The sequence below is a fragment of the Mobula birostris genome, chromosome 6 (assembly GCF_030028105.1).
Source record: "Mobula birostris isolate sMobBir1 chromosome 6, sMobBir1.hap1, whole genome shotgun sequence".
NCBI classification, from domain to species: Eukaryota; Metazoa; Chordata; class Chondrichthyes; order Myliobatiformes; family Myliobatidae; genus Mobula; species Mobula birostris.
Window position 1 is genome coordinate 177,670,148 of NC_092375.1, and position 19,402 is coordinate 177,689,549.

At 41.1% G+C, this 19,402-nt stretch overlaps 1 protein-coding gene across 3 annotated transcripts in view; it reads left to right on the plus strand.

The window, feature by feature from the left end:
• gpd2 (glycerol-3-phosphate dehydrogenase 2 (mitochondrial)) overlaps positions 1–19,402 on the plus strand; it is a 139,207-nt gene that overhangs the window by 62,387 nt on the left and 57,418 nt on the right. For 2 of the 3 annotated variants that reach the window (XM_072261962.1, XM_072261963.1), the window contains exons 4-5: positions 11,355–11,479; positions 11,657–11,754. The exons of the other annotated variant lie outside the window; for it this stretch is intronic. In XM_072261962.1, the coding sequence (XP_072118063.1) occupies positions 11,355–11,479; positions 11,657–11,754 (223 nt within the window). The remainder of the gene's footprint in view (positions 1–11,354; positions 11,480–11,656; positions 11,755–19,402) is intronic. 3 annotated transcript variants of the gene reach the window in all.

Consider the following 19,402-nt stretch of genomic DNA (forward strand, 5'->3'; position numbering starts at 1 on the left):
GATAAAATGGATGCGGAGAAGATATTCCCCATAGTGGGGGAGTCTGGAACCAGAGGGCAGAATAGAGGAATGTTCATTTAGAACAGAGGTGAGGAGGAATTTCTTTAGCCGGGGGTAATGAGTCTCTGGAATTCATTGCCACAGATGGTTATGGAGGCCAAGTTATTGAGTATACTTAAAGCAGAGGTTGATAGATTGTTGTTCAGTCAGGGCATCAAAGGTAATGAGGAGAAGGCAGGAGAATGGGGTTGAGAGGGATAATGAATCAGCCATGATATAGTGATAGACTGAATGACTAAATTCTGCTCCAGTGTCTTATGATCTTATGTGCATTCTGAGAATAGATTTTTAAACATTAATCTCTATTCTTTCTGCTGGCAAGAGGTTAATTTGAAATGAGTCGAAGTTTGTCAGATTGCTTCAAAGAAGGTTTTATGGTTGAATTGGCACATGCAAAAGTACTTGATTTTTCTAATGGTTTTGGAGACAATTTAGTCAAGCTATAGAAAGTGAAAATTCAACTTGGCTTTAGGAAAACAATGTTTATTGAAATAATTTGAAAGGTACAAGTTAAAATTCAAGCTCTGTTACTTTACTATGGTCTGGATAGAAGCCGTGAGATCAAATTTGTCCGTTGTATAGTTGAATGAAATACACGTGAGGGCTATCACAAGCAGACAATCGTCAGAGTTGCCAGGCAGTCGTAAAGAAGCCAGTGGATTTGCTAACAGTCTTAGATCAGGGAAGGAAAACTGCACCTTACTGTGATTGAATTGTGTGCGACATCAGTATCTTGTGATGCAGCTCTAAGGTAACTGGTGCAAGTTCCAAGTATTTAGTTAAGGAGGGAACAATAAGAAACTGTACATAATGATTTGCAAAGCACTAATGACTACAGTATATGTCCGCAAAAGATTTTGCTGTGCATATATACTGTGAAATTGTGCGTGGTTAGGCACCGCACAAACGCCATCGACAGTTACTGGCAGAACTTCAGGTGACAACGAGGAAGCGTGTAGGAGTGAGATAGGTCGGCTGGTTGAGTGGTGTCACATCAACCTCCCACTCACGAGCAGCAAAACCAAGGAATTGATGATAGACACCGGGAAGGAAAAACTTGGGAACACATACCAGTCTTCATTCTTGGGACCAGTGGTGGAAAAGGTGAACAACTTCACCATCCTGGGCGCCAACATTTCAGAGGATCTACCTTGGGCCAAAATATTGATGCAGTCATGAAGAAAAGCATGCCAGCAGCTCTACTTTGATAGGAGTTTGAGAATATTTGATATGTCACCAAAGACGTTTGCAAATTTCTCCAGATATATGGTGGAGAACATTCTGCCTGGTTGCATCTCAGCGTGGTATGGCCACTCCACTGCACAGTATCACAAGAGGCTGCAGGGCGTTAAATTCAGCCAGATCAATCATGGGCAAAACCTTCCCCACCATCAAAGCCATCATCCATCAGTAAATACCCTCGGCTTCTGGGACCTGCCCTTTTTGTATTACTACCATCAGAAAGGAGGTACAGGAGTCTGAATATCCACACTGAATGATTCAGGAACAGCTTCTTCCCCTCTGCCATCAGGTATCTGAATGGCCCTTGAACATTACCTTGCAATTTAACTTTCGCATTATTTGTTTTTTAACTTATAGTAACTTTTATGTCTTGTGTTGTGCTGGCTTTGTACTGCTGCCGCTAAACAACAAATTTCACAATTGATGCCAGTGATAATAAGCCTAAGGCAGCATGTATGGAGGGGAATAAATGGTCACAAACAAGAGAAGATCTGCAGATGCTGGAAATCTGAGCAACACACGCAAAACGCTGGAGGAGCTAATAGTACGGTCAACGTTACGGACTGCAACCCTTTGAAGGGTTTTGGCCTGAAAAGTCGACTGTACTCTTTTGCTAGATGCTGCCTGGCCTGCTGAGTTCCTCCGGCACTTTGGGAATAAACAGTCGGCATTTTCAGCCAAGACCCTTCATCAGCACAGTCACAGGAAAGCTGCATCCATCGTCAGGATGTGCTCTCCAGCACCCAGCCCTGGACGTGCACTCTTCTCACTGCCAGCAACAGGAGGAAGGTACCGGAATCTCAAGTGCCACACCGCCAGGTTCAGGAACAGTTGTTATCCCTCAACCATAACTTCACTCAACTTCACTCGCCCCATTATTGAAATAATTGCCTAGCCCGTGGACTCACTTTCAGGGGCTCTTTATCTCATGTTCTTGATATTTATTGCTGATTTGTTTATTGTTATTATTATTTCTTTTTTATCTTTCTTTATATTTGTGTGATTTATTGTTTTTTTCACATTAGCTGATGTCCATCTGATTGGTTGTGGTCTTTCATCAATTCTATAGAGTTTCTTGTGTTAACTGTGATTGCCTGTAAGGTTGTATTTAGTGACATATATGTATTTTGATAATAAGTTTACTTTGAACTTTATAATTAACGTTCATACTGTCAGGTTGGTAATAGAGGAGGCCAAGGATGGACATGTCAGAATGGGAATGGGAAATTGAATTGGAATGGGATGCCACCAGGAGATCCTGCCTTTTGCAGTGGACAGAGCAAGGGTACTCAATGAAGTGGTTCCCCAATCTGTGTTGGATATCATCGATGTAGTGGAGGCCCCATTGGGAGCACCAAATACAGCAGATGATCCCGGCAGATTCGCAAGTGATGTGTCACCTCACCTGGAAGGACTGTTTGAAGCCTCGAATGCTGGTGAGGGAGGAAGTGCAGACTTGGTGGGCCAAATAATCCAATTTTGCCCCAATGTTATATGGTCTTATCAGGGCCATTGCTGAAGACTGTCATCAGCTCCACCTGTTGCTGACATACCACTCAGATCCTATGGTCCCTTTCATTGCCTCCTGTTGAAAGCTGTTGTCTCACTGTCCTTTTACTAAACTGCACTGCTGTCCTTGGCCCATGCATTGCTGACAGTTGTGCGGAGGCATCATACACAGGCTATTGAACTGCAAATGCAAAAATAAATAAGTAGCAATAAATAACGAGAACATGAGATAACAAGATAAAGTGTTCTTAAAGTGAGATCATTGGTTGTGGGAACATCTGAAAGGATGGGCAAGTGAGTGTAGTTATCCCCTTTTGTTCAAGAGCCTGAACGTTGAGGGTTAGTAACTGTTCTTGAACCTGGTGGTGCAAGACTTCAGGCTCCTGCACCTTCTTCCTGAAGGCAGCAGCAAGAAAAGTGCATGGCCTGGGCGTTGAGGAACTCTTGATGGATGCTGCTTTCCTACAACAGCGTTTCATGTAGATGTGTTCAATGGTCAGAAGGGCTTTGCTCATGACGTACTGAGCTGAATCCTCTACCTGTTGAAGTGGTTGAGGCATTGGACTAGCTACCTGAAGGTCGTGAGATTGAGCCCCAGCCGAGGGAACGTGTTGTGTCCTTGAGCAAGGCACTTAATTAATTAATTAATTGCTCTGCGACGACACCGGTGCCAAGCTGATGGGTCCTAATGCCCTTCCCTTGGACAACATTGGTGTCGTGGAGAGGGGAGACTTGCCGCATGGGCAACTGCTGGTCTTCCATACAACCTTGCCCAGGCCTGCGCCCTGGAGAGTGAAGACTTTCCAGGCACAGATCCATGGTCTCGCAAGACTAACGGATGCCTTATTTTTGGTGTCCACTCCTGGTGAGAGGCTCCTAAGCCTCATCTTTCACTTCCACCCCCTCTTCCTGTGCCTGTTTTTACACGTGCTCCTGATGAGCTGGCTGCACTCCCTTCCTTTCCTTCATTCCAGCCGCCAATGGGTGAGCTCACCTGATAGCCAAATTATTCTGTGTACAACGACGGAAGAGCTTCTGGTGGCTGAATACTGCAGAGTGTTGGAGACAGAACAAATCATATTGTGAACATCCCTTTTGAGGTCTGCATTAACGTCTTGGTAGTAGTCTGGTTCTGAAAGCAGCTTCAGAGTTATAGAGTTATACACTGTGAAACCAGGCCCTTCAGCCCAACTTGTCCATCCTGACCAGGGTGCTTTTGTGAACCAAGTCCCATTTATCTCCATTTGGCCCAAATCCATCTAAACCTTTTGTATCCATGTTCCTGTCCAAATGTCTTTTAAACATGGTAATTGTACCCCCATCTACCTCCTTCTCTAACCCCTATCACCCTCTGATGGAAAATTTTTCCCTTAGATCCCCTTTAAGTCTTTCCCCTCTCAACCAAAACTTGTGTCTTTTCGTTTAGACTCCTCCACCTTGGGTGGGGGGTAAAGACTGTGACAATTTATTTCAGCTGTGCCTTTTTAATCATGATGTTATAAACTTCTATAAGGTTGCCACTGCATCGTCCCTTGCCCCAGGGAAAACAATCCCAGCCTACCTGGTCTCTCATAACTCAAGCATTCCAGTACTGGCAAAATCCTCTCCAGTTTAATCACATCCTGCCTATTAGTATGATAACCAGAACTACACACAATATTCCAGGTGCTGTCTCACGAACATCTTTAACATAAATGACAACTCTTGTACCCACTGTTCTGTCTGATGAAGGCAATTGTGTTCTTTACCATCAGGTCTACCAGTGACACCACTTTTAGGGAATATTTTATGTACCCATGGTTTCTCTGTTCTATAGAACCTCCCAGAGTCCTGTCATTCTCTGTCGAAGTTTTGCCACAGTTGAACCTCCTAAAATGCATCATTTCACACTTGGTGGTTAATCTTCACGTATCACTCCATGGTCCACTTTCCCAGTTGATCTACATCCTTTAGTAGCCTTGGACAACCTTCATCCCCATCCACCACACCATTTTGATGTCATCTGCAAACTTGCCAATCGTGCTTTCTACATTCTCATCCAGTTCACTAATATGAATGACAAACAATAATGGTTGATCCTTTATTTCCGAGATTCTCCTGTCAGGAAATATATATGTTATTTTTGTGAAAGAACGGTGGTTATTACTTTGCTTATGGTGGTTATTGTTTCATAGCTTCAAAACTTTAAAATAATTCAAAGGAAAAAATGGGAGTCTGGGAATGCGGGTCTAACTTTGTGTTTACTTTTAGCGAGGCATGCATGTATCACGTGGTAGCGTGATGACGTATGCAGTTCATGGATTTATACGTAATGAATTATTGACACAACCAAGAATGCTTAATCAGCTTTTTTATATATATATATATATATCTATATAATTACTCACATATTGCTAAAATATTCAATACACAACATTCCTTCCTGCTTAGCTCCATCCCAATAGAGAATGCATCTCAACTACATACACAGTATATTATTTAATATAACTGCTAGATAGAGATATCCACAGCATAGTAAATTTAAAATTCTCCCATCCAGGCCTAAAGATTTAATCACCATACAGGATTATTTGCTCTTGTGGGATAATGTCTTCCCTGATAAGGGGTTGGGGGGGGGGGGGGTCACTCTTGTCAGGTGAAACTTGTGGCTGTGAAACCATCTCAGGATCTGGGGCCTCCACTGTGGTGATTGTAGGAGATGACTGAGACTGCAGGAAGTGGTTCTGACAGCAGTCGCCAATTCTCTTCTCTAACAATTGATTCTGCTGTCCTCAACTGATTGATCTGTCATCCCCAGATAATATCAGGTGCAATCTCCACTGAGTGTGAGAGTGGTCCAGTTCAGGCCTTAATCTTTCTGAGTACCCACGTTTGATTACCTCTGTAGTCCCTCGCCAGGACTGCTTGTCCAGGAGTGAAACATCGAACCTCCTTGTCTGAGGAGCCCTCAATTTGTCTCAGCTGCTTGTCCTGCAAACTCCTTCTGAGACTGGGTTGAAGAGATCCAAGAATGAGCAGAAGAGATGACCCAGAAAAAGCATAGGTGGTGAGTTGTTGGTTGTGGAATGTGTTACATTCAAGGAGGAAGTTGGCGAGCTTCTGGTTCAGTTTGTTCCCCCACAAACTATGGTCCATTGTCACTGACTAAGTACTATGGAACACCATGCTTTGCGAAGAGGCGTCTCAATCTGGTTAAGGTGGCGTTACCAAGTGTGTGTGACAGATTCCTGATAGTCAAAAGGCTAAGAAATCCAACTAAAAACATCTCTAAAAATACCTCTTCTGAGGTAAATTGTGTTAAATTATTGCTGCAAACAGTGAAGGAATGAATGATGCTGAGGCGAGTTCGGCAGATGAGTCATTGCGGATGGAGTTCTGACACCTGTACAACTGGCCCGGGAGCAAGGTTGGATCACACTGAGCATCGTAAGGAGAAGCTGGGGCCTAGGCAGTGGAGATTTAATTTCAATGCTCGTACAACTAGCCCAGGTGTGAGGTTGGATCATTCTGGACACCCAGCTGATTTTGAAGAGCTTGAGAGCAGTTTCGGGCTGGACAACAAAATCTGGGCCCGGAGCAAGTCGCTAGGCAGGGTGATCTAGGCCTGGGGGCATTTTGCAGCAGCAGTGCCTGGGTCATAGTGCAAGGTACAATGTGCTGTTTAGACAGTTTAAACAACAGCCCAGATCCGAGGTGAGAGCTGATTTCGTTCGCTCTCCGTGACCTTCACTCCTGACTCTAGGGCACAGAGCCTTTTGCTGTTCTGTTGTTGGCGTCCTGTACAGTGCATGGTGAGCTGCTTGATCTGCTGATCTATCCCAGGCCACCAGACAAAGCTTCGAGCTACACTTTCATTTTAACCATAACTAGATGACCGGTATGTAGCTCTTCTAGCATTTTAGTTCTTAGCTTGTTTGGCACAATAACTCTCAATCCCCGCATAAGGGCAAGTTCATATTGGTGCTGGTAACAATGGAGGATCTGGAGTTTCTGCTGTACATTGAAGCCATTTTTGGTGGCTAGTAGACCTGATGCAGTATGAGGTCTTTTCTGATTTCCTTTTGGATCATCTCTGCCGTTATAGAGAGACTTTCCATTTGCGTTAGGGAGAATACATTGAGGGATGTGCCCTCTTTTGTACATTTTTCAGGTATTTCCTTTTGCAAGTATAAACGGGACATCCATTATCAATGCCATGATTAGTCATCCTCTTGAATTCGTCTTGTAATTGTGTCCTCCAAGAAACAGAGCCCATCTCTGCATTTGTGTTTCTGCTGTCAGTGGAGCACCCTTCTGTGGATTGAAAATGGACACTAGTGGTTGATGATCAGTAATGAGGGTAAACTCTCTCCCACACAAGTACCGTTTGAAATGTTTTACACCCCAAACCGGACTCGAGGCCTCTCTGTCAATCTGTGCATAATTTTTCTCTGTAGTGGTAAGGAAACATGATGCAAAGGCTATGGGCTGTTCACTACCATCACAGATAATGTGACATGACTGTACTGGTACCATAAGCTGAGGCATCACAGGCAAGCTTCACTGGATGATGTTAATCATAATGTGTCAGTACAGTGTCTGATGTCACCACTTCCTTTAGCACTTCGAAAGCCATCTCACACTGCCTTGTCCATTGCCATTTCTTCCCAATCTGCAGTAAAGAGTACAAGGGGTAGAGCACAGTACCCAGGTTTTACAGGAGTCTATTATATTACTTGACAAATCCTAAAAAGGACCGCAAATGTGACATGTTCTTTGGCCTCGGGGCATCCACCACAGCTCAGCACACTTGTGTAATCCTTGTGCATCAATCATGTGACCACAGTAAGTGGTGTTTGGTTTAAAGAATTCATACTTGTTGCATTGTGCTCTGAGCCCATAATTTTTTAATCTTTTTAACACTGTTTTGTGGTTTTGGAGATGTTCCTTGTCATTCTTACCAGTAACAATGATGTCATCTAGGTAACATTGAGTGCCTGAGCATCCTTGCAGCACCTGGTCCATAGCTTCCTGCCAGAGTACAGGTGCAGATGCTACTCCAAAATAAACCTAACATAGTGATAGAGCCCTTTGTGAATGCTTATGGTGAGAAACAATTTGGACTCTTCTTCCACCTCCATCAGCAAGTAGACCTCAGTTAAGTCCACTTCGCTAAAGTGTTTTCCCCCAGAAAGGTTTGCAAAGATATCCTCTATACTGGGCAGAGGGTATTGATCAACTTTCAGTGCTGGGTTGATTAACCTTAAAATCACCACAGATCCTGACAGATTTATTCTGCTTGGTTACTGGGACCAGTGGTGTTGTCCATGGGCTCGACTCAACCTGGGAAAGAATTCCTTCAGCCTTCACATGATCTAACTCACTACCTGCTTTATCACAGATGGTGTAAGGTACTGGACTGGCTTTGCAAAACTTTGGTGTGGCATTTTCATTTAACACTGCTTTACCGTTGGTATACTTGAGTTTTCTAGGGCCATGCTTGAACACTAGTGTGGCATCATCTAGTATCTTCCTTAATTTGCTTTCACATGGTTTCATTGCAGCAGGTGCGGTGTGCAAATTGTGAATAGATCTCCAATCAAGTTCCAGTTCTCTCAGCCAATCATATCCCCACAATGCTGGCACTCTTGTTTTTCCCACATACATGCTCAATATAGCTTAAAGGTTGTTATATTTCACTATTATGGATGCTATTCCCACAGGAGTCATCTTTTCTACAGTATAAGTTCTTAGTTGGATATGTGCATGCTTTACTTTAGTATCTTTGAAATGGCATTCAAACTCATCTTGTGGAATGACAAACAGCTGAACCAGTGTTTAATTCAGTTGTAATTAATTTGCCATTCACTTCTGGTGTAAGGCATTTTGCTTGTCTATTGTGAATTTTCACACTGTAAATCTCAAGATTACACAGTCCTCGTCACTCTCCTTATTTTGAGATGCAGATTAGTGCTTCTTTTGAAACTACAACTTGACCTTCTAGTTTTTTCTCTTCTCTGTGCAATCCATTTATTTTTGCCTGCCCAGCATGCTCTTTGTATGTGTTCTACTTTGTTGCATTTTCTGCAAGTTTTGTCAAAGTTTTGCCCTTGGTCTGGTGTCTGTGAGTCCCTGCCACAATGGTAACACATTGCAATTGTGTTCACACTCACTTTCATTCCTGACTGCAGCTCAATTGTGGCTCTGTCTGCTGTTTCTATTCATATAGCAATTTCAACTGCTCATTAAATGTAAGTTGTGCTTCAGTTAGAAGCCATTTTTGAATGCTTTCTCATAAGATTCCACAAACAAAACAATTTCTCAGTGTATCATTAAGCCCATTACTGAATTGACAATGCTCAGATAATCTCTTCAGTTCAGCAATATATGCTGAAATAGACTCCCCTTCTTTTTGATTTTGCTTATGAAACCTAAAGGTTTCTGCAATCAACAATGGCTTTGGTTCCAAATGTTCCTGCATCACTTTCAGAATATCAGCAAAGCTCATCTCAGGTAGTTTGGTTGGAGCAGTTAAACTTCAAAACAAACTGTATGCTTTTAATCCTAATGTACTCAGCAAAACTGGTACTTGTTTCTCATTGGCTATTTCATTTGCTTTAAAATATGTTGGTTTAGCTCAGTATACATGTTCCAATTATCTCTTGTGTAATCAGATGCGTCAATCTTTCCAATGTAGCCAGCTATTCCTGTTTTTTTTAATTATTATTATCACCCGGTACTCACTCTTCATGAACCTGTGAATTTTTCCTTTTTCTGACTTTTTTAAAAAGCTCGATTGTGTCTTCCCTTTTGAAGACCATCTCTGTATGTGCTGGGCTGTGTTTTATTAACTTGAATATTTGGCTGCGCTGAACAGGTCAGTAGCTGTCCTGTGTTCGTTTTAAATGTACCTTGTAGCCAATGTTATGTTTTGCAACTTCAAGATATTAAGCTAATTCAAAGGAAGACTCGCGAGTCTGGGAATGCAGGTCTAACTTTGTGTTTACATTGCATATGTTTCATGTGGTAGCGTCATAACATACACAATTCATGTATTTATACATACAACTCGTAATAAATTCTTTAACTCAACAAGAATGCTTAATGAACCTATATACATAAGATTACTCAAATGTTCCTAAGTTATTAAATACACAACAGTGGTCAATAATGCTACTGACGAATTTTGAGCATTCAGGACTATGGCTGCCATTTTGACATTTTTGAAGTTGGACAAACAATGCTAGCGAACATAAATATTTTGCCAAAAAATTAAGTGGTGAATGCAGTAACATCCATAAATGCTTGTAAAATTATATTATTTTATACTAATATGTTTTTCCATTTCCCACTTTTGTGTTTTCCCTGTTAGGTAGACTTGTTTCTAAGCTGTGGTTTCAGTAAGTTTGCCAGGGGAGTTATTTTCGTTCTTTCTTATACTATTGGATGGTGCATGAAGACCATGAGACACAGGAGCAGAGTTAGGCCATTTGACCGATTGAGTCTGCTCCAACATTCCATCAGAACTGATTTATTATCCCTTTCAACCCATGTTCTCCTACCTTCTCCATGTAACCTTTGATGCCCTTACTCATCAAGAACCTATCAACCTCCGCTTTAAGCATACCCAGTGACTGGCCTCCCAGCCATCTGTGGCAAAAAATTCCACAGATCCACTACCCTCTGGCTAAAGAAATTCCTCCTCATCTCTGTTCTAAAGGGACATCCTTGTATTCTGAAGCTTTGCCCCATGGTTCTAGACTCCCCCACTATAGGAAACAGCCTCTCCATATCCACTCTATCTAGACCTTTCAATATTCGACAGGATTCAATGAGATCCAACCCGCCCCCCCCCCATCTTTCTAAACTCCAGCGAGTACAGAGCCCTTTCATTCCCAGAACTACTTTATTGTGCATACTCCCAATCTGCAGACTCCCTGCTTCTTCAACGCTCCCTGCCCCTCCACCTATCTTCATATTGTCCACAGACTTGGCTACAAAGCCATCGATTCAGAAGAAATGTAATGGTGGAGCTGGTGCTGGGCGTCGCTATACTGGAATAGTCGCCAGTAAATACAAGCTAACCATTAGTTTTTAGCTGGTTCCCCATTCTCTTCCTGCAGTGTGTGACCTTTTTCCAGTAGCTGATCTTTCAGTTGCAGAAGATACTCTGTTGGGTTCCCTTCCCTTATCCCTCTGCCACATGTGTTGGCAGTGTCCCTGAGCCATACAAGTGTCCCTGGATTCTGGAAACTAAGTGCTGCCCTCTCTCCAGGCTCCACCAATCGATCATCTGGAACTTTGACTCTATTTTTAGATGATTTCTGGCTTGATGATGATAATGATCGTTGTGTGTCATGTCGTTTGACATAGACAATCATGGTATCAGGACCATGACTGTTCTTCGCAAATTTTCCTACAGAAGTGGTTTGCCAAGCCACAAAAGTGGCGTGATGGTAGCAGCAATTGCAGAAAAAGATAATTATTTTAAATTATTTTCTAAATTCTTGTATAAGTGCAACAATTGAGGACAAGTTACTGAGAATTATTTTTCATTTTCCTAGGTCTCAAAACTGCACTGATAGAGAGAGAGGACTTTTCTTCTGGAACAAGTAGCAAAAGCACTAAACTTATACATGGAGGAGTGCGATATCTACAGAAAGCATTCATAAATTTAGATTACGAGCAGGTATAAATAATGATCACAATTGGAGCAAAAATAATTGTTTTTTTTATCAGGAGATGAATATATAGTGCACTAAATACATTAATTGATTAGCAACTAATTTTCTTTTCAAATAAGTTAAAAGATTCAGAAACTTACATTAACAATATTTGTAACTTCGAATTATGTTCATTCTTATAGTATAAACTAGTGCGAGAATCACTACGAGAACGTGCCAATTTGCTTGAAGTTGCTCCTCATATTGCAAGACAGTTACCTATAATGCTTCCTCTTTACAAGTAAGTATTCCTTAGTATTGTAGGAATGTCAAGTGTGAATTTTGCATTTTGTTTGCCCAATAGTGTACTCACTAATTGTGAAATACTGTAAGGAAGTTCAGGCAGCTGTAACAAGTAAGGTTAATCTTGATTGATAGGTGGATCGAAGTTTTGTACATAACCTCCGGACTCACTTTCAAGGAATCTTTATCTCATGTTCTTAATATTTATTGCTTATTTATTGTTGTTTCTTTTTTCTTTCTCTTTTTCTTTGCCCAGTTTATTGTCTTTTATTTTCTGTTATGGTTACTGGACTCATTGAGTAACCCGCAAGAAAATGAATCTTGGTGTTTTATGTATATGGTGACATAAATGTACTTTGATAATAAATTTTCTTTGAACTTTGACAGCATTTTCCTGCCATTGCATTAATCTAACTTGCAATTTGTTTCCTTTATGTAAATACCCATATTTCTATTGTCAAGTTTACAATAATAGGGAGTTTCTCTGTTAGCAGCTCTTGTGTTAGTTAAACTGCAATCCTATTTATTCCTTGAAAAATGACTTAAGGGCCCATGTTCTGCATTTTCATTGCCTGTATTTATGAAGCGCGTGATATATTGTATTGCATGCCATGTGCTTTGAGCCAAGATGTCATTAAAGTGCTGGATTTCTGGGGCAGCCTCCTGCTGTGTTATGGCTTTACAGTAAATTTAGGTTACAGATGGAGAAATGTCCTTTCTGACTCTTTGGAGAGCTCTTGTCAACATTAACTGAGGAAGGGTTCTATTGAACTGTCTGCTGTCGCCATCTTTTGCAGGCAAAGTGACTGAATGCTGACTTTTATCTCAGATAGTTGAGAGCTGAAGAACATGTAGGGTGATGGGAGTGGAAAATAACCATGCAATCAGCATTGACAGGCACAAGCCTGGATACTTGGGCCTTGGCAGCAGTTGTAAATACAAGACATAGTGGTTGCTGTGGGTTCTGGATATAAGGATATGGAGGGATATGGCTGTGAATAGATTTGAACAAACCAGGAAGCCATTCAGCCGATTGTACCTGTGCTGGCTGTCTACCAGAGCAACCTATTGGTTTCACCCCAGATCTTTCAAATTTTACAGGCCAGGATGGATCCTGCCTGCAAGTTCCGAATCCTCTTCCACTTAACCTTCAGTCCGCAAACTGTCCACTAAACGAAACCACTTCTGGCACTTCACTCTGCAGAGACCCCTTTTAGACCCATTTTGATACAGTTCCATCATCTATGCCCTCAGCCTTCTGTTCAAAGAAAACAGGCCCAGCCTCCTGTTCTGTTCTGTCATTGTCAGTATAATCCGTCATCTCAGGAACCATTCATGTAAATCAGTGGTTCCCAAACTGGGTGATATTGCCTCCCTGGGGCAGTGTGAGTTTCTAAAGGGGCAATAAAGATAAAATTATTTATTTATTTATTGAGATACAGCACTTCTGTCCCTTTGGGCTGTGCTGCCCGGCAATCCCTGATTTAACCCTAGCCTCATCATGGGACAATTTGTAATGACCAATTAACCTTCCAGCTGGTATGTCTTTACACTGTGGGCGGAAACCAGAGCACCCGGAGGAAACCCACGTGCTTATGGGGAGAATGTACAAACTCCTTTTAGGCAGGGGCTATGGAGAAGAAGGGGGGGACACTCAGTAGCATGGGGACATCTGAGGGATTAGTTCAAGAAATCAATTACATTTGATCATCAGTGCTTCAATTGATTACAACAATCACGTAACCCACCATTCTCTTAGACTTTGCTCAATACACGTTATAGTTTTGAAAAGCAACGTGACACTTCTCGAACAGGCACATCAAGGGAAATCTGGACTGAAGAAATTGTGTTATTTCTGAACTTGGCCCGCACATTATTTCCATTCACTACTGTAGTACAGTGTTAGCTAGTATGATTCCCATACACTAATCACGCAGTGACACAATTCCTGTGAATTAGGATATGGCATTCAATGGGGAAAAGTGCGGAATCTGCCTTTTCAAATGATCTTGACCGCACTTCTCCTGACCACAGCCCAACCGAGTTATCACTGCCCTCCTTTATGTGCCTTCAGGTAGAGAGTCAGATTTTTGCCTGAGCTTTGATGATGTCATAACTTTCCCCCTTATTGACCGCAGCGCTTGAGGTTGGACGTGTGTGTTTGTGTGTGCACCGCGAGCGAGGAGGATCACTGAATCCTTGGGTGGGTGACTTAAACAATAGGCGATTGACTGTGGTCGTTGATTCATAACGAAAATGGCAGAAGCAGACCAAACAATAAGACCATGAGACATAGGAGCAGAATTAGGCCATTTGGCCTATTGAGTCTGCTCCACCATTCCATCATGGCTGATTTATTATCCCTGTCAACCCTATTCTCCTGCCTTCTCCCCATAACCTTTGACACCCTGACTAAGAACCTATCAACCTCTGCTTTAAATATACTGAATATACTCAATGACTTGGCCTCCATAGCTGTCTGTGGCAATCAATTCCACACATTCACCACTCACTAGCTACAGAAATTCCTCCTTCTCCTCATCTCTGTTCTAATTGGACGTTTCTCTATTCCAAGGTTGTGGCCTCTAGACCAAGAACCCCCCCCCCCCACTATGGAAACATCCTCTCCACAGCCACTCTATGGAGGCCTTTCAATATTCAATAGGTTTCAGTGAGATTCCCCCATCATGCTTTTAAACTCCAGTAGTTCAGGCTCAGTGCCGTCAAACACTCCTCAAACATTAACACTTCCTTTCAAGGAAGTGAAGTGTAGACAATATAGTGTGGAGCATCTGAAATATGGATCTATACCAGCACCTTGCAACTAACAGCAGCCAAATTGTCTCTTGCTTGAAAAACTTTTGTCAAATGAGGCCATGAAACCATCAAGGCTCCTTGAATATTTTAAGAGAATACACTTTGATAAAGCAAACAAGAAATTGGTTTATTTTCAGTCACTTTGTGAAAGCTTTGAGAAATGGAGAACACTTCAAAACATGTTTGCCAGCACTTCACAACAAAGCAGTGATGGTTTGTGTGCTTGGTACAACATTTCGTTGCTAAAACTGGAAAGCCCCACACAATTGTAGGAGGACTGATTCTGCCAGCAGTCAGGGAGGTCCTGAGTATGATTTTGCATAAGTCACCAGACTTAATAATTAAAGCGATTCCTCTCAGCAACAACTCTGTTCAAAGATGAATAGATAAAATGCCTGGGAATATGAAAGACGTATTGTGCTACTAGTTAGGACAACACAATTTGCTCTGCAGTTGTGTGAGTTAACTTTGCCAAGCAACAAATCTTGGCTTTGTAGTTATGTTTGCTTTATAAAAGATGAAAGCATGGTTCAAGAGTTGTTACTTGCAAGGGGACTAGAAACAGATACAAAGGGTGAGTTAATAATTTGGGTTTTTGAGCAATTTTTCAAAGAAGAGGACATTCTGTTCACCAACATTCAGGCTAGTGCAAATGATGGGACACCATCAATGATAAGATACCACTGTTGACCCTTCATCAACAGAACTAGATTAGGAAACTCACTACACAATTAATTGATTATTATCTCTGCACAAAGGAAAAACATAACCATGTTGACACCAGGCTGACAACTTAGAAGATGAATTCTACTGTCCCCTTTGTACCAATACTTATTCAGACAACTTGTCCAACTCATAACAACAAAATAGGGGATCTCTGTTGTCCAGATGATCGATTATTTCTTCACCCAGCCCTTGTGATGGGAGTTCTCCCTCACGATGGTGATTCTCTTGAGAGAGTTATTGCTGATAGCACACTGTAAGTGTCCACTTTTATATTTGTTCCTTACCAATTCAAATATTGCATTCCAATGTCACGGCTGTAGGTCATCTGATTGACCTTTAACACCTTTTTATTGACTCTGATGCAGAAGTGACAACTGGTAAATTATGGCTCTTTGGTCTCTTCAGTAACCAGCTTGAATCAATTCAGGCAGGCATCAACCCCAACATTCGCAAACCTGCATGTTATATGAAAAACACCTCACAAATAACGTCTTATTGGAAATTATCTCTAGTCCAGCTGTTTACCTGAAGCATCACTGTGTCTACTTTAAAATATAGAAAGTGAAGCAACTTTATCTCACAAAATGGAGGATGTAAAACAATTCCACAAAATGGCAGCTTCCATATCCAAGCACATGGCAGGAATAAAGACAATTGGTCTGTCTACTTCCTTGACCCATTTGAGTTTGATGTTTTCTTGCATATTTTAAATCTACCATAGGGGTTATTACTTTCTTGAAAAAAAGCTGTATCTAATATATTTACCATTCACCGTGTAACTCACAGACAACATCTTGTTGCAAAAACCAAAGTGATCAGCGGCAGAAATCTTTAAATGCTGTTATCAAATGCTGTAATCACAGTGATTAAAATCAAGTTCCATGCTCTCAACTCTCGACTATTTTGAGAGCATTGTTCTGAGAATGATGAACAGTGAGAATGCTTGCTGTTGTACGCAGATGTCAGGTGGTTCGCAAAAGCAAACTACCTGAGACACTTATATGTGCTTTTTGAAACTGTGATAAATTTCTTTGAAGATCCAAGGTGCTTCATTCAGTAATCCACTCAAGAATATTAAGCATCACATTGCTTATTTGTCAGAATTATTTGCCAGGTTTAATGAAATCAATTTTCAATTGCAAGGACATGATGTGAATCTTATCAAAGTCAAATCAGTTGTCTCCATATTTCTGCTCGAGGTAACCCTATTTATTGGTCGTCATGTAATTTATGAGCCTCTTTGAGTTGGAAGAAAAAGAAAGAATAGCAGGTGATGATCTTCAAGTATGCACTGTGCCCACCTGGGTGAGTTGCATAAAGCCATGGCAAAAGAAATTTCCGGATCTTTACTCTATCTAAATTCCTGAACACTTCTTATGAGGGATTGACAGGAAGGAAAGAGGAAGAACTGGTCTTGCTACTAAATAACTTCAAGCTGAAGCTGAAATTCAAAAAATCATATCAAGACTTTTGGTTGGAGAAAGAAATCTCTGACTGCTATCCTGCACTGTGGAAAAGGTCAAGATGTTCTTTATTGTCTTTCAAACATCATATTTATTGATGCACGGTTTCAGTGCAGTTGCCAAGCTTACTTCAAAGCAATAAAACAGACTACAAATGACTGAACTTCGGGATCTGAGACTCCTTCTGAGTGGCATTGAGCCTGATGTTGAGAAGCTGTTGTCACTGCACCAAGCCCATCCATCTCACTGAAAGGTGAAAAAGCAATGAAGCAGTGAATAGTTGGACTACTAATGTACCCCCTAAAATTGTTCTAATTGTATTTAAATAAATAAATAGTTTTACTTGTAGCTTTAAATAGACTTGAATATTTTTTTCAATTATTTGTCACTGCTTTGAATTTGTAGTTGCTATTCTCTTTCTCTGTGCATCGTAAATCAAAATTCTTGATTTTTTTTATGTGATGGCTGGAAAGGGAGAGGGAACGTGAGGGGAAACTTCCTCATTCAGAGGGTCATGGGAGTGTGGAATGAGCTGCCAGCATAAGTGGGGCATGCAAGCTGGATTTCAATGTTTAAGAGAACTTTAGTTAGATCATGGAAGGGAGGGCTACGGAGGGCTATAGACCCGGTGCAGGTTGATGGGAGTGTGCATTTTAAATGGTTTTGGCATGGACTAGGTGGTTTAAAGGGCCTGTTTCTGTGTCCTCCTTTTCGATGCCTTTATTTCCAGTATTATATTGTGGGGAGGGTTTTTATTTATTTTGAAGAGGCAGTATTCCTAAGATTATCTTCATAGGCTCCTTTCACTGATGATATTTTGTTCTCATCTGGTTATTCCTTAGAGAATCAAAAAAAAATGCAAGTGATGAAAATCTGAAATGAAAACAGAGAATGAAACTAGTCAGGCAGCATTTGTCCCCGTTCTGATAGTATCTTCAACCAGCATCATTTTGCGTTTCATTCATACTGATCTGCTGAGTGGTTCCAGGATTTCCAGTTTATTTCACTGTTCAGCTTCTACTCACCTTCTAATTCTGCTCACCTTTTTGCAGTCAGTCGGATTCACAGTGTTGCTGTTGGAACTCAACCCCGTCAGTGACAATCTCTTTGTTATTCACGTGTCCAGGTGCACTACTGACTAAAGAGGTAACAGTTATTCGAAGTAAGGGAAGAGGAGATTACTTATCTCATCCTTCATTTTGCCACAGATGGGATTACAAATCCAGTAATATTACTAAAGCACGCTTGCACTGTAAAGACTGAGGAGACTTTGAGTAAAGGAAAACTTGTTCTTCGGGGCAGTGTGTGCTTCAAGGTCCTGAAGAAGGATCTTAACCCAAAATGTCGACTGGTTATTCATTTCCATAGATGCTGCTTGACCTGCTGAGTTCCTCCAGCAATTTGTCTGTGTTGCTCTGGATTTCCAGCATCTGTAGGACTTCTCACGTTCAGGTTAATATTCAGGCTTTCTCGTATCTTCTGGAACTTTCGGGAATTAGGTTACGTAGTTACGTGAGGACAGTCTCAAAACCATGCCGAGTACAATGATGAAACGCAAAGTCTAAATATTAATTTTTGTTTGCTGTGCAGGAGATTGGAGGATGAGGTAAAACAATGAAGTAAGTCAACGTTTGAAGTGTGCGCTCTGCAGTGCAACAGGAAATGGTGCTCTTTGACTTCTTTGTGCTTTATTTGCAAGCTAACTGGTCTTGCTGTTTTGAAGAAGTCTGAACTTTTCATGGCAAGTTAGAGGATAGATGTCTACCAGGCCAGATAACAAAATCTTTGCAGAATTTATTTCTTGCTTCTCTCAAGAAATTGATGCCTAAATGACAGACTGTTTATTTATACAGCGTGTACAAGGCATTCTCTGGTTTCAGATATTGCAAGTGTTGTATCATGTTCCCCAAAGCAGAAAGTAGATGAATGTTGGTGTATTTATAATGCGGGTGTTAAAGTTGTCCCTTGATTCATGCATTATTTCAAGATTTCCCTGCATTACTTCAATAAGGTTGATTTTTGTCAGTAGTGAAATTAAACTTTCTAATCTGTATTATTTTATCAATAATATTAATTCTCTTTGAAATTGATTAACTCTGGATATATCAAACTGCTGATCAGAAAACTTGCGATTTGTAATTAATGCGGAGTATAAAGTTTAGATTAACTGGGCAATAGGTTCTGCAAGTTCTGGAAGTAATTGAAAAACAATTGTCATTTTCATAAATTCAGATGTGAAAGAGCTCTAGAAGCAATTATCTGAAAGGGCAGGTCAGCTCTATTGGCTCATCTTTATCTTTTCTCTCTGGAATGATTGAAGATTGCCTTACACTGATCAGTCTTCTTTGCTTCAGTACCTGATGTAGAACTGTAGTCCTCTGATGTGCATTTAAGACATTGCTACATTAGGTTTCTACTGATACATTTAAAGGGAGTGCTTTTTTACCCCACAGAATTTGATGTGGATATTATGGCAGCGACAATACAAAATACTGTTGCAGCTCCCAGTTTCTTTTCCTGAATTATTTTTGCTTGGTTTGCCATCAGCAGTGAGGACACGTAAAAGTAGGCTTATTCCAGAAGCTCTGATCGAAAAAATCTGCATTTGGGGTTGACAGTACATTTATTGAACAAAGGGCA